Source organism: Fistularia commersonii, chromosome 10 (assembly GCF_037954325.1).
Source record: "Fistularia commersonii isolate RoL2024-O1a breed Wild chromosome 10, RoL_Fcom_v1.0, whole genome shotgun sequence".
NCBI lineage: Eukaryota > Metazoa > Chordata > Actinopteri > Syngnathiformes > Fistulariidae > Fistularia > Fistularia commersonii.
The window spans coordinates 16,160,925-16,174,996 of record NC_141293.1 but is presented as its reverse complement, the minus strand read 5'-3'; the positions used below and the strand labels follow the sequence as shown (position 1 = coordinate 16,174,996).

The window sequence follows — 14,072 nt, the reverse complement described above, 5'->3', positions numbered from 1 at the left end:
CATCCCACTCAGGGAATTCACTTGTCACCAATCAAAGCAAATCTAATTAAACCACGGCTCCAAACTTTCACCGGTCTCCTCGTCTATTGTCCGGTCCTCTATCACTGCCACCCACCTAGTCGGGTCTAATATGTCCTCCGCACTCAAACAGAATACAGGGAGATCTTTGCTTGCTGATCTATGTAGGACAAGCAGCGCGGTGTCTGAAGTAATAACTGAACAAGATGAATGTGGGGGGGATATGTTCATTTGAAAGCTCTTGTCACTGAGGGTTTGTCGTCCGGCTGCACAAAGGGTGGAGCCGTCCCGCCTGATTTACTTTAGATTCAAACCATGGCTAAATTGGAAACCGTGAATCACTCTGACACCATCGGCGTAAGATGGATTACTCCAGTTAAAGGCTGCCTTTTCTTTACTTTGGTTCTTCTGAAAGAAATCATAAAAGAATTAATTTTTCTGACAGACGACTGACCCGGGCAGTCAATGAAAGGAATACCAAAAAAAAAAAAAAAAGAGGGGGGGGGGTCGGTTGCAAAGAGGTGCTACAAAGCTTGGGAGTGGAGGGGGGGGGGGGGGGTTTATCAGCGAGCCGCTATCCGAGCCACATCCAAAAGCTCTCACCGTCGTCACAATGAGACCGGCTGAATATTTGATCAACTGTCTCGGGTTTAACAAGCCTTGCCAAAGTACACCTGCCTGGAGGAAAGAGATATGCCTTTGAGGAGGGCAGTGCTCCCTCCTCTCCCCCCCCAAGATGTTAAGGAAATAAGTGTTTGATGTTCACAACACCCGATCTGTTCTAATCTCATCCATTCCCCGCCACTCGGATTTGCGGCGGGATCCAAGTTCTGCATTAGCGAACAATAGCTTCCCAGATGCCAAACCAAGCCTCAGAATAGGATTTAGTCGAAAACTGCAAAAACAGTACACTCAGCCAAGAGGTTAAGTTGAGCTTTCAGATTTTGGATTCTGTAAATAACAAGTTTAATTTCCATCCGTCCGACCAAATTGTTTTGCGAAGCAACCGAAATAGCGCGAGGTGCGAATGCGCTTCCTGTCTTTCAGCCCCGTCACGTGAAAGAGCGAGCGCTTGTTCACCCCACCGCGCGCCACCAACTCATCGTCTCCGGCCGCAGCTCATTGCCCCGCGGTAATATCGAGCTCCGCAGACACCTGGGACCGCCGGCGTGGGCCCTCGGTGAAGGCAACCGGCCCTGATTACTTTCTCCGCTCTCCGGAACCCAACTCTGTACATGCCATTAAGCAGCGTCACACACTGTGACTCCAACCGGACCGTGCCATTAACAGTGCGCACAAAGGGTTGTTTACAAACACACACACACACATAAGGAAAGACTATACAGGACTACTCGGCTAACCTTTCGTCCTATTCAAGCTGTAACCTTCTGCAGGCCGTAATCTCCGAGGCGAGAAAAAGGGTCACTTTACAGGAAGGGGAATGAAGCTATAGTGGCATCTAGTGGTCAGATGGTAGAATAGCAACATGTTGGTAAAACGGTCGTTCATGATTATTTTGTAAATGCTTGAATATAAATCAAGCCGGTTTGTTCTCGGCAGTGAAGGGAAAATCAACAGGAATTCGTTTTCGTTTCCCACTAGATATTTTTGTGCCCTACTCCTGCGGTTAAATTTTAGATTTTCACTGTGAAAAATGGCGTTTGCGCAGAGTGTGGGTCATATCCTTCACAAAAGACTGTCACTTTGCCCTTCTGAGTGGTTTTCATTTCACTATATCTCTTTGGAAATTCTCTTTCTTGAGGTTTTTGTTGTTGTTTTGTATATCATTTTTTTATGTTTATGTTGTGGCAAGCTGGGGTTTAGCAAAGTAACAACTGGAATCAAGGATAACTTGTTCTCAAGATTATGCTCTTTAGAAAAAGGTTTTAATTCAACAGTCTACAAACAGGGATTCTCAGCGCTAAGAGTTAGACGGAGGGTGTGCACCCCTGTTACAACAACTTACTATTCAACAATGGAGTTCTCTAACACAGAACCACGAGAAGCTCCCAGCAGTCATCACAACTCGAGAAGGATTCTGGGGTTCTGCCATCCAATCTACCCACCACAAACCACAATATCAACATTTAAGTGTGCATTTATCCTCTCATACCATCTCTCCTGTGATTATAGGCCTACTTAGGGTTTACCGTCTTTCTTTTTTAGTTCAAACATTTTAGTTTTAACCCTCACAAAGCATGGGATTTGTGCAGCTTCATTTCATTTCTGTTTCTTTCATGACAATATATATTATATAATATAATGTAAAATACCTTGTTATTGAAGACACACCGCAGACATTTAAAGTCACCATGTCACAAGCACTATGTAGATTTAGAAACTGGAGGCCACCAGTATGACTCGGGAACTTAATATATCTTTATATCCTTCACACCACAGACGTTTGGTTTTTTTTTCCATAAAATCTGTTTGGGGTGTTAGTCAGTTTTTTTTTTTCCCCACCAAACAGGAAGGGGTTATCTTTAACTGACGAGATTAACATATCTTTCTAAAAATCCTGTTATTTTACGGAATTACCCTCTTCATGTCTGACTTCACTCCAGGCATTATTTTTATTTTTATTTCAGAATGATGTTTTAGCCTTGGGGGTACAGGAGTGCACCGCTGTCTGTGCTTTTGAGTGACAGCCAAGTGCACAGACATGCCGTGTCTCTCACCTTGTTATATGCAAATCTTTCGTGGCCGCACACGCCTGGTGGTGGAGGACAGACGCAAAACTTTTTCGTGGAGGAGGGGGTTCCTTCTTGGTAATCTCAGTAAAGGAATAGGGGTTGAAGTAGTTGGAGGAGAAAGACGACGCGGGATTGCAAGAGAAACAAAGAGCTGAGGGCGAATTTACCTTAAAACTGAGATTAGAGGGGAAGTAGAGTTGGTACAGTCCTGTCCCTTCTCCTCCTCCCCCCCCCGCGAGATCCTGAGAGATGGATTCGTCCAGGAAGGAAGCGACGGTAGTTACCTGTAGCAGGTAGGGTCGTGTGTAGTCGCGTACCACGCCAATTCGGGAACAATAAATAAACTTTCCTGCTCTATTAACGATTTATTTATATATTTTTGTTACTAATTCTTAAGAAGAGGGCAACCATAATTGCGGACATTGATTGGTAAGCGAGCCTCTATATGTATGTATGTATTTGTGTGTGTGTGTTTGTGTTAACACACACATACATATACAGAGACATATTTATACATATATACATATATGTGTGTGTGTGGGTGTGTGTGTTTGTTTGATACAAATCAGGCTATTAAATGACAGGGTGACCTTTCGCCAAAGGCATGTTATTTATATAAAAGAATAGAAAATACATATTGTATGCAATGCACATGACTTTATGGTGTCCTTGAGTGTCAAGAAAGGTGCCTTCAGATGAAACGCATTATTGTTATCATCATTATTATTATTATACTGTTTACAGTTGACTGTGTGTCGTAAGTTACAAATAAAGTATATATACATATATATATATAGAGAGAGAGAGAGAGAGGCAATGGTGTAAGAGGTGAGTATTGTAGACCACAAAGTAGCAGAGATTAGTAAAAGTGGAGTGAGGAAGGCATTGAAGAGGATGAAGAATGGAAAGGCAGTTGGACCTAATGATATACCTGTGGAGGTGTGGAAGTGTCTAAGAGAGGCAGCAGTAGAGTTTCTGACTAGATTATTCAACAGGATCTTAGAGAGTGTGCAGATGCCTGAAGAATGGAGACTAAGTGTGATGGTTCTCATTTTTAAGAATAAGGGGGATGTGCAGAATTGCAGCAACTATAGGGGGATAAAGTTGATGAGCCTTACAATGAAGTTATGGGACAGAGTAGTGGAAATGAGACTGAGAGCAGAAGTCAGCATTTGTCAATAGCAGTATGGCTTCATGCCTAGAAAAAGTACTACTGATGCAGTATTTGCTTTGAGAATACTAATAGAGAAGTACAGAGAGGACTGCTTGTTTGCAATGGTGATGGACAGGCTGACAGATGAGGTTAGACAGGAATCTCCATGGACCATGGTGTTTGCAGATGACATTGTGATCTGTAGTGAGGGCAGAGAACAGGCTGAGGAAATCTAGAGGGGTGGAGGTATGCGCTGGAAAGGAGAAGAATGAAGGTCAGTCACAGCAAGACAGAATAAATGTGCAGGAATAAGAGGAACCCGGGTGGAACGGTGAGGCTACAGAGGGTGGAGATCGAGAAGATGGAGGATTTCAGGTACTTGGGGTCAACAGTCCAGAGCAGCGGTGAGTGTTGGAAAGAGATGAAGAGACGGGTTCAAGCAGGTTGGAATGGGTGGAGAAAAGTGTCAGGGTTATGAAGAGATAGAAGAATGAAGGGAAAGGTGGACAAGACAGTGGTGACACCAGCGATGTTGTATGACCTAGAAACAGTTATAATGACAAAAGACAGGAGGCGGAGCTAGAGGTCGCAGAGATGAAGACGCTGGGGTTCTCTTTGGGAGTGGCCAGGATGGATAGGATCAGGAATGTGTCTATCAGAGGAACAACACATGTTAGATGTTTTGGAAGGTCAGAGAAGCCAGACTGAGATTGTTCGGTCATGTACAGAGGAGGGATAGTGATGATGCTGGAATTTGAGCTGCCAGGCGGGAGGTCTAGAGGAAGACCAAGGAGAAGATTTATGGACGTAGAGAGAGAGAGGATATGAGGGTAGTTGGTGTGAGAGAGGAGGATTGAAGAATAGGGTTATATGGAGAAGGTTGATTCGCTGTGGCGACCCCTGAAGGGAAAATCCGAAAGAAGAAGAAGAAGAAGCTGTTTCATAGAACTAAAATACTTTGAAGACTGTATGTACCAGGCTAAAGATATAAGAACATCTTGCTATATGGTGCAAAATATAAATCCTCTATTTAACCAGTCAACAGCCTATACAAATTACAAATTACAATTACAAATACCACAGAATGGATATGTTTCTGATTAAATGTAATTTCTTTCTAAGAATGTTGTCCAAAGGGGGATGTCATCCATGTCAGCTTCTGTGAAGAGGCCCCAAAGGTTCAACGACGGACCAGACGTCCTGATTTCGATCTCAGCTGCGGCCAGCGAGAGGGAGAGGGTGGACTTCTTCCGGAAGCTTGGTTACTCCCCGGCCGAGGTGATGGCCGCTCTGAGTAAGCTCGGCCTCAGTACCGACACCAACTCCATGCTGGGAGAGTTGGTGCGGAGCAGGACCGGCGCCGACAGTGACAAGAGGAACCAGAAATATCAGCCGCCGCCCACTTGCTGGACCCCCAGAACGCACGGGGACAGGAAGTGTGAAGAGGCAGAACTGAGACCCATTGTTATTGACGGAAGCAACGTTGCTATGAGGTAAACAATCGCCAGTCAACAAAAAAAAGAAACCCCACCCATCCGGGGGCATTAACTTTTGCATATTCAGTCACGCATTTGATGTATTAATACATATTTCCACACAACCTTGACTCAGGAGATTTAACTCTTAATTTGAACATCATTTTGCAAATGACTCCATCCATCAGGTACAAAAAAAATTAAAAAAAATCTTAATTCCCTCAGACTTTGGGGACAGTAAATTGTAAAACCCGGTCTTTAAGTAGGGAGCCTATGACTTACATGTCTCTAATGAAAAGAAAAGATAACTACATTGGCGTTTTGCCCAGAGTTGTTTTAAAGAGGAGCAAGGGGTGGTGTGAACATAATGGCGACAAAACGCCTTGGAATGGAAAAACCTCCTGAGTGAGAACAGACACCATCCTCCAGGAAAACCTAGTGGGCTAAAAATGTTCCTGTAGAAGACCTTGAATCTTTGCCAGCCCGTGTTCCAGAGAGTAAGCCTATTTTTAAGTAAACAAACAACGGCAGACAAATGATGAATGCACGGCTTGAAACCGGAATTTTCTCAGACGAGTCGGGTCTTGCCGAATTCGAAGGGTGTCCTTCTACCAGGAGACTTGGCCAAAGGCAACAGCAAGCCAAGAAAATAAAATACACCTGTAGAAACAGCTATGATGTCAGCTTTATACCATCTGATCCAGAAACAGGTTTTTGTGTATACAGAACAGTATACATTTTCTTTTTTATTGTTCGTTTTGTTATTCTGTGGAAATGCCACGGTAACAAACGCCGCTCTGCAAACACAGTTTGTTCCAGGGGCGGGTCCCCTTCCAGCTGAATCATCGCCGCTCAGCAAGAAGATCAGCTGATTTGCAACCAAAAACGGTTCACGTTTTTCGATATACCCTTTCGTAGCGATAACGGAAAAAGGTCAAATACGTGAGAGAGTAAACGCTAAACAGCATTAGCAGGTTCAGGCTCTTAACTGAATCTCATCTTGTGTCAACCTTGCCTCTTTGTTCTTTTCACCGTGTTTACAGTCACGGGAACAAGGAAGTGTTCTCATGCCGAGGTATTCAGCTGGCCGTGAACTTCTTCCGGGACAGGGGCCACAGAAATATCACGGTTTTCGTTCCCGCCTGGCGGAAGGAGCAGCCCAGGCCCGACGCCCCCATAACAGGTGACTGTTGTCAAATACAGATTTTTTTCATCCATCCATCTGCCGCTTATCCTGGACTCAGGGTCGCGGGGATGCTGGAGCCTATCCCAGCTGTCATCGGGCACATTCGGGGCAACTTTCCCAATTATTTAATTTTTTTCTAATTTATTTTTTTCAATACATACACATATTTTTATGTATATGTATTATGTATATATATATGTATATGTGTGTGTGTGTATATATATATATGTATATGTATGTGTGTGTGTATATATATATATATATATATACACGTGTGTGTGTATGTGTATGCTCTCTATATATGTACATGTTTATATGTATTTATATGTCTTTAAATATGTATGTATATATATATATATATATATATACGTCTGTATTTATATGTGTATATATATACATATATACTAATATGTGCATATATACTTATATGTGCTTATATATGTGTGTGTGTGTGTGTGTGTGTGTGTGTGTGTGTGTGTGTGTGTGTGTATTGCGCCGGTTTACCCGAGGCATTTGCATCCAGTGTTGAAACAAATGAATTCTAAGAGCAAGACACTTTTTTTTTTTTTTTTTTTTTTTTTCCTCCTTTTCCACATTACAAGCGATGAAGTTCCACCAAAGCTCGAGGTCAGCGTTCAGTGTCAACGCACTCCGGAGCCGCCTCGCTGATTCTAAAAGCCGGGGGTGACGCCGAGATTAGAGTCTGCCAAGTGTTGTGTCCGATGAAGTGTGACTTTGTTTGGGGAAAGGCGTAGTTTAACGTGATTAGCAGCGGCTGACTTGCGAGCACAGATGTCTCTCGTGGCGGTGGCGCACAGCTGAGAGCCCCACATCACATGCCGCGGCTGAGCAGACGATCCACGCGATGACAGGTCTGATAAATCCGGCGAATACGGCATAATGTCAGCTGTCAATCATTCATTATTGTTCGTTTTATTTAAATATGATTAAGAATTCACACATCGGTACACCAAAGGGATGGAGCCAGGCGAGGAAATAATCCCTTTGAGTTTCACACACTGGAATAAACCCCCTTCCAGTGTGTAAGGCCGATGACAACATGAGGAGAAGAAATTAAAAAGTTTATAAAAAAAAAATGAAAAATGCAAAGTCCCATGGGGTGAACGTATGAAGGACAGTGGAGGAAAGGAACTTTTCTCTTGATAAACTTTTGTAAAACCTCATAGAGACGCCTCTATAGAGTACGTTCAACCTTATGAGTAACACCAGCGAGGTTCGTGATAATCTTTATTTGTCAGACACGGGGAAACGAGTCGGGGAATTTTTTGCTCATAAGGATGTATCGTCTGCCCTCATGAATGAAGTAAGAGGATTAGAATCTCCGAAAAAGCCCTATCAGGAAGCAGGTGTCTTGTTTTTTTGGGTTTTTTTTTTTTGTTTTGTTTTTTTCTCCTCCCCTCCCTTTTTCCACATCTAGCTTACCTTTGGAGTGCACTCAAGCAATGGCAATCGTCCAAGTGTTGACAGGTACCGCAGATAATAGAGGCGCTTTGTCAGAGATAGGATTAAGAGTTTTGTTTCGGGTGTCTTGTCTATGAATCTCTGGTCGCCATGCAACCCTGACCTTCTTTACGTTAGGCGCCGATTTACATCCTCCATGTTTTACGCTTGTTCTTCTGGCTCGGAGGTGCAATTAATTATGAATTTATTTTATCGTCTCTCATCAGACAAAAATATCCTGACGAAGCTGGAGAAGCAAAAAACTCTGGTTTTCACTCCATCGCGGCGCGTCGGCGGCCGGCGAGTGGTGTGCTACGATGACCGCTTCATCGTCAAGCTGGCCCACGAGTCGGGCGGCGTGATCGTATCCAACGACACCTACCGAGACCTGCAGGGAGAGAAACCCGAGTGGAAGAAGTGCATCGAGGAGCGGCTGCTCATGTACTCCTTTGTGAATGACAAGTAAGCTGTCGGCTGCAGGATCCTGTTGGGTTTCATAGTTCTTCCATCAATGAACGGTGATAAAAAGAATCGCCGAGGGCAAACCGCTACAGCCGTTTACTTGATCAGGAAATGACTCATGCAAATGATGTCTTAAGCAGCACCAAACAAAAGCAGCCGGCGCTTTACTGTCCTCTTCCCGGCCAGGTTTATGCCCCCCGATGACCCTCTCGGCCGACACGGCCCCAGCCTGGAGAACTTCCTCAGGACCAAGCCCCTCCCCGCGGAGCAGAGGAGGCAGCTCTGCCCGTACGGTAAGCACAGGGGCGTGTCGCGGCGCCACGATCCCGCGAGCAGCAGTGCCGTTGACTCACACAGTCGACGCAAACGGAATACAGACCAATTCCAGGAATTTAACAATGGTTAGAATCACAAAGATCTTGAGTCACCGTCTGAGGAAATGACATAAAATTCCAAGATGATCGCCGGATTAAAATCGCAACCGAAATCTCCATTTCAAATTCAAGGACTCAAAAGAAAGTTGTGGTTTCACATCTTGATTGCAATTACATTGCAAATTAGCCTGACCAGACATAGCCATAAGAGCGTATTTGCCGTCTGTACACAGAGGCAAGTTTATAATATGACAGGCCACCGTTTATTATGCTAAGCTAACTAGCATGGGGAAAAAAACCTTGCTCCAAAATACAGTATATAGAAGAGAAACAGACCTAAATTGGTTGAGACAAATGCTAGTTGACTGTGATTATTTAAGTTTGGAACTGGCAAGGAATTACCTAAAGATCACCAGGAAGTCAGAAAGAGTTTGTTGTTTGTTTGGTTTTTTTTTAAGCACAGGTGCTAAAATGATGTAATCAAATCGAGCAGACTGGTCAGATTATCTGAACAGTCACCTTGTAATCAGCAGGCCGCCATTTATTACACTGGAAGCACATGGAAGACCTCTGTCCTCGTGTCTTACGATAGATACAACACCAAAAAGTCCAAATTCCAGCTCTTAACGATGAACGCATCACCTGACTGTTCTGTCGCTAGATGGTATAAATTCTTACAAATATGATGGCACGCTCTTACTTACGCTTTTGCTCTCATCAGACAAAAAGTGCACGTATGGCATCAAGTGCAAATTCTACCACCCAGAGCGAGCGAACCGGTCCCAGCTGTCCCTTGCCGACGAGCTGAGAGAGAAGGCCCAGGTTTCCAGCAGCAAAGAAGAGAGAAATGCACGATCGTCCCCGAAGCAGCTTCCGCCGGTGAGGCCCGTCTGTCCTCTAACTCAGGAATCAAACACGGAGCACAAAAGCTCCTCTCCGGTCAACACCGTCAGTGAGAATAAGTTGCCGTTCGACGAAAACCCCAGAAGCAGCCTCGGTCATGTGACCTGTCCCCCGGCGGTGCGGTGTCAGAACGAATGGTCCGGATTGCACTCGTTGCCGAGTCACTACTACGCCGGCGTCCCTCAGGGGTACTTGGACTCCGGTCTGGGGTCCTACGACAGCCAGGTCACGCACGCCGGACCCTTGAGTGTCCCCGTGCACACTGAGCAAAAAAACCCCAGCTACTTCTGCGGCTGCGGCGCGCCGTCACAGACTCCCTGGGGGAACACCGAGGGAGAGGGTCAAATCCCCTGTCTCGTGCTTCCGCCTCGGCAGAACAGCCCCCTCGGCCTCCCGTACGCCAGCCTCCCCGACCCCCAGCGAAGCTACTGGACGGATCCCTTCCAGGCGCCGCACCCCGCCAGGACATGTTTCAGTCTCCCGACAGCACAGCCCCCGCAGCCGCACCACAGCCGCCGCCGCCCCTCAGCAAACTGGCCCGACCCCTGGCAGCACATCCCCGCTGCGGCGGACCCGCAAAAGCAGGAGCTTCAGAAGAAACTGCAGGCCATCTTCAACCCCCAGCAGGTGGAAACGGTCATGGAAATGTTCCCGCACGTGACAGACGCCCAGAAACTGGCCGCCGAGATCGTCAACCTGAAGGCCCAGAGAGGGATGTTCTGATTATGCCGACCTCATCCTTCCCCCCCCCCGGCACACACGCATCCCAATCCCGCTTTCTGTGGGCTGGCTAGTTTTCCAACACAATAAACATGCAGTTTTGTCCTCTTCTGGTAAAAAGCAGAGGGTTTGTTTTTGTTTTAAACGCAGGTTTGTATGACGGTTGTCAAACATTACCTCGAGATCTATGTTTTGGATGAAAAACCACCTCTAGACGGCCGATCGAGTCTTCAGGGTTTCAATAGTTGACGCATATTGTGTCCCATAAGGTTTGTTTTAACACTGAGATCCTACAGATATTGACAGCAAGTTCTGTGACTTATTGCAGTTTTAAGATTACTCTCCCACTGCAGTAAAATGTAGGATCGCATTTATGTTTGACTCTGGCATTTTGTTAACAGTCATCATCAACCCGGGATTTTAATGCGAACATAATCAAATTCGGGATACCTTCAACTTTGGGCTGCAAATCAGCCAGGAAGTCGCTGAAACTGCCTGGAAATGTATTATTTTGAAAGGCTTCACTGACACTTGATCCTCCATATCTCGCTCACAGTCAATATCGTCGATAGAATAACTGATCTTTTTAATTAATGAGGAGGTAAATTAAATTGAAAAACAAACCTAGGCCTAGACAGACTGGTTTAAAGAAATACTTGTTAACTGGGAATAAAATAAGTTAATAGTCGGTAAGAATTACCTGAAAATTCTCAGAAAAGTCAGGATTTTTTTTAAGGATATAATCAAACCAGGAGTGGTCCGATTTATGAATATTTTTAAAAGACTAATTGTGGACTTCAGACAAAGCCAATCGGATTAGTTCGATTTTAAAAGTCGAAAAAAGGTGATTTTTTTATTTATTTTTTTTTTTATTAAGAAAATAGCCGGGGTATTTTATGTTTTTACATCTACCGGTATTTTTATTGCAATGTTACAACCCGTTTCACGGCTGCCTTCTATAAATCAGTTTCATGAAAGCGTACAGGCGCCGCTACATCTCAGTGCGTGGCCTCGGGGTCACCGCCTGACGGAAAATGTCAAAGAAACAAGGAATAAAGTTCTCATGTATGGTTTTTTTTTTTTTTTTTTTCACAAGCTTTGCAGAGCTGCATTTTATTTGACAATGTCACAGGTAGCAAGAAGAATTGTCAAAAAGGTCTGTTTTATAATGGTTTTTCTATTAATCATTAATAAATGATTTTGTTCCGGAAGTCGCTTTTGCTACTCAGTGGTCATAACAGGAACTAATTCCCCGATCTTTTTCTGCAGGAATGAGAATAAAATGTTCTGTGCCGCGGTTCACAAACGCCGTAAACAAATCAAATCAAATCAAAATCAAACTCTGGACCTTGGATTCAGAGGGCAATTTTGCTACAACCAACTGGAATGTGTTCAAGTCGGCAGCCACTCAGGAGGACTCTTCTGTCAGCATACAGGCTTATTATGTGACTGGGTACATTAGCACTTGTGTTGACAACATCGTGCCCGCCATACAAGCCAGGAAGTTCCCCAACCAAAATCCCTGGCTGAACAGTCAGGTATGCTGCGTGCCCGGTCTCATGCCTTTAGGTCCGGCAATGAGACGGAGTACGAAACTCCTAAGCACGGACTGAAGAAGGCCCTCAGACCAGCCAAGAGGCAGTCCAGAGAGAAGCTGGATGGAGACCTCCGGCCGCCCCTTTCACGCCTCCTCTGTCCTGACCAGATCTGTTGTGTAGGACTAGGTGTTGGTATCCCTTGATGAAAGCATACCTAAGGCACCGATGAGACTCTGTGGGGTTTCAAGTGAACGATGGCCTCCTTCGGGTTGTCAAGTGAGCGCCCTCCTTCATAAATGTTTCGCTGATTGGCCCACGACATCTCCAGAGGGTTCAGCAGTGAATCCCAGCGTCCCAGGTTCACTCCCTAGATGCCATCAGCTCACCTGAAGGCCCACGTTGGATCTCTTCTCTTCAGCCACAGCCACTGGCTCCCATTTTCAGCAGCCCCGGACAAGTCCTTGACTGCCTGTCTGTGGGCACGTCCTTTAACTCCCATCTCCCTGAGTAGCCTAGATGTTGACGTGGCTATGAAACCCCTGCAGCCTACTTCCACTGGACGAACCTTCGCTTTCCAGCCTTGTCGCTAAGCATCTGTGACAAGTTCAGCATATCTCAGCCTCTTCGGTTCATAGGCCATAGACAGTATCATCAGACCAGGTACGCCGAGCGCTGAGAAGGACCAACCCCAGCAAGGCAGCCGGACCGGACATCAACCGGAGGCGGGCCGGTAGAGCTTGTGCCAATGAGCTGGATGATGTTCTCACCACCATCTTCAACCTCTCCCTCAGCCAGAGCAACCATCGTCCTTCTCCCCGCAAGGAGCCCACCCACCTGCCTGAATGAGCAGTAGCACTCACTCCGATCATCATGAAGTGTTTCGAGAGAGTTGTGCTGCCCAGCATTCAGAGCGGCATCCCGGGAACCCCGAACCCCCTGCAATTTGCATACCGACCCGACAGGTCCACCTCAGATGCCATGGCCGCCACCCTCCACTTCTCCCATCTAGAAAACAAAGACTCCTACATCAGGATGCTCTTTGAGCTCACACACAAAATGTCCACCCTTGGCCTGCACTCCACCCTCTGTGACTGGCCTCTGGACTTCAAGACCGGCAGATCCCAGTCCGTCAGGATAGGTAACAGGACCTCAGCCAGCTTCATCATGAACACGGGCGCTCCTCAGGGACGTGTCCTCACCCCCGTCCTCTACACCTTGTTTACCCAAGACCGCGTCGCCTCCCATGAGGACGACATCATCCTGAAGTTCGCAGACGACACCATAGTGATAGGATGAGTCACCGGCGGGGAGGAAACGGCCTACAGGATGGAGGTGACGATTCTGGTGAAGTAGTGCGCGGACAACAACCTCACCCTCGACAAGACCAAGAAGATGATAGTGGACATGAGGAAGGAGAGGAGATCTCATCAAACACTGTGCCTCCGAGGTTTTGAGGTTGAGATGGTGAGCAGCTTCAAATACCTGGGTGTCCTGCATAAGCGAGGACCTCACCTTGTCCCTCAACACCACACAGAAGGTCAGGAGGGCTCAGCAGCGGCTGTGCTTCCTGAGGAGGCTGAGGAGGTTTGGCATGCCGCCTAAGATACTATGCAACTTCTACAGCTGCATTGTTGAGACCAAGCCAGTGGTGAAGACTGCAGAGAGGATCTGCAGAACATCTAACATCATAACAGAGTCCACAGGAGAGCTGCCTCCATTGCCTTGGACCACACCCACGCTCGACATGGACTGTTCACACTCCTGCCCTCTGGCTGGAGGTAAAGGAGTGGGAAATGTGGAACAACATGACTGAAGAACTTGTTCTACCCAACTTTTTTCAGAATCTTCTATCAGAAACAGCTGATACTTATACTTCTTTTCTGCACTTTAAATGCAGCACTGAACATGGAACTGCCGTTATTTAAACTGTCCTCACCGTTCCACCTGCACTTTTTAAGTTGCACAGCAAGCTGCACTCAATGTTTTACTTGCACGGCCAATACCATTCATATTTATGATGATGTGCGCAATACCTACTTATTGCCAATACAAATCGCAATGCAATATGGACAGCAAAGTAAGATTTCAC

General features: G+C 45.9%; 1 protein-coding gene across 1 annotated transcript; it reads left to right on the top strand.

Moving 5' to 3' along the window:
• The first annotated feature begins 3,039 nt into the window (after positions 1-3,039).
• Positions 3,040-12,972, top strand: zc3h12aa (zinc finger CCCH-type containing 12Aa). The gene is made up of 6 exons (XM_086154475.1): positions 3,040-3,140; positions 4,987-5,357; positions 6,383-6,522; positions 8,214-8,448; positions 8,635-8,741; positions 9,544-12,972. The coding sequence occupies exons 2-6, from the start codon at positions 5,005-5,007 to the stop codon at positions 10,446-10,448; spliced, it is 1,740 nt and encodes a 579-aa protein (XP_086010601.1). The 5' UTR covers positions 3,040-3,140; positions 4,987-5,004; the 3' UTR covers positions 10,449-12,972.
• Positions 12,973-14,072: the final 1,100 nt, after the last annotated feature.

Coding starts and splice junctions, on each gene's coding strand:
- zc3h12aa (XM_086154475.1), top strand. CDS start 5,005: ATGTCATCCATGTCAGCTTCTGTGAAGAGGCCCCAAAGGTTCAACGAC. Junction 5,358..6,382: donor GGAAGCAACGTTGCTATGAG/GTAAACAATCGC, acceptor CCGTGTTTACAG/TCACGGGAACAAGGAAGTGT. Junction 8,449..8,634: donor TACTCCTTTGTGAATGACAA/GTAAGCTGTCGG, acceptor CTTCCCGGCCAG/GTTTATGCCCCCCGATGACC.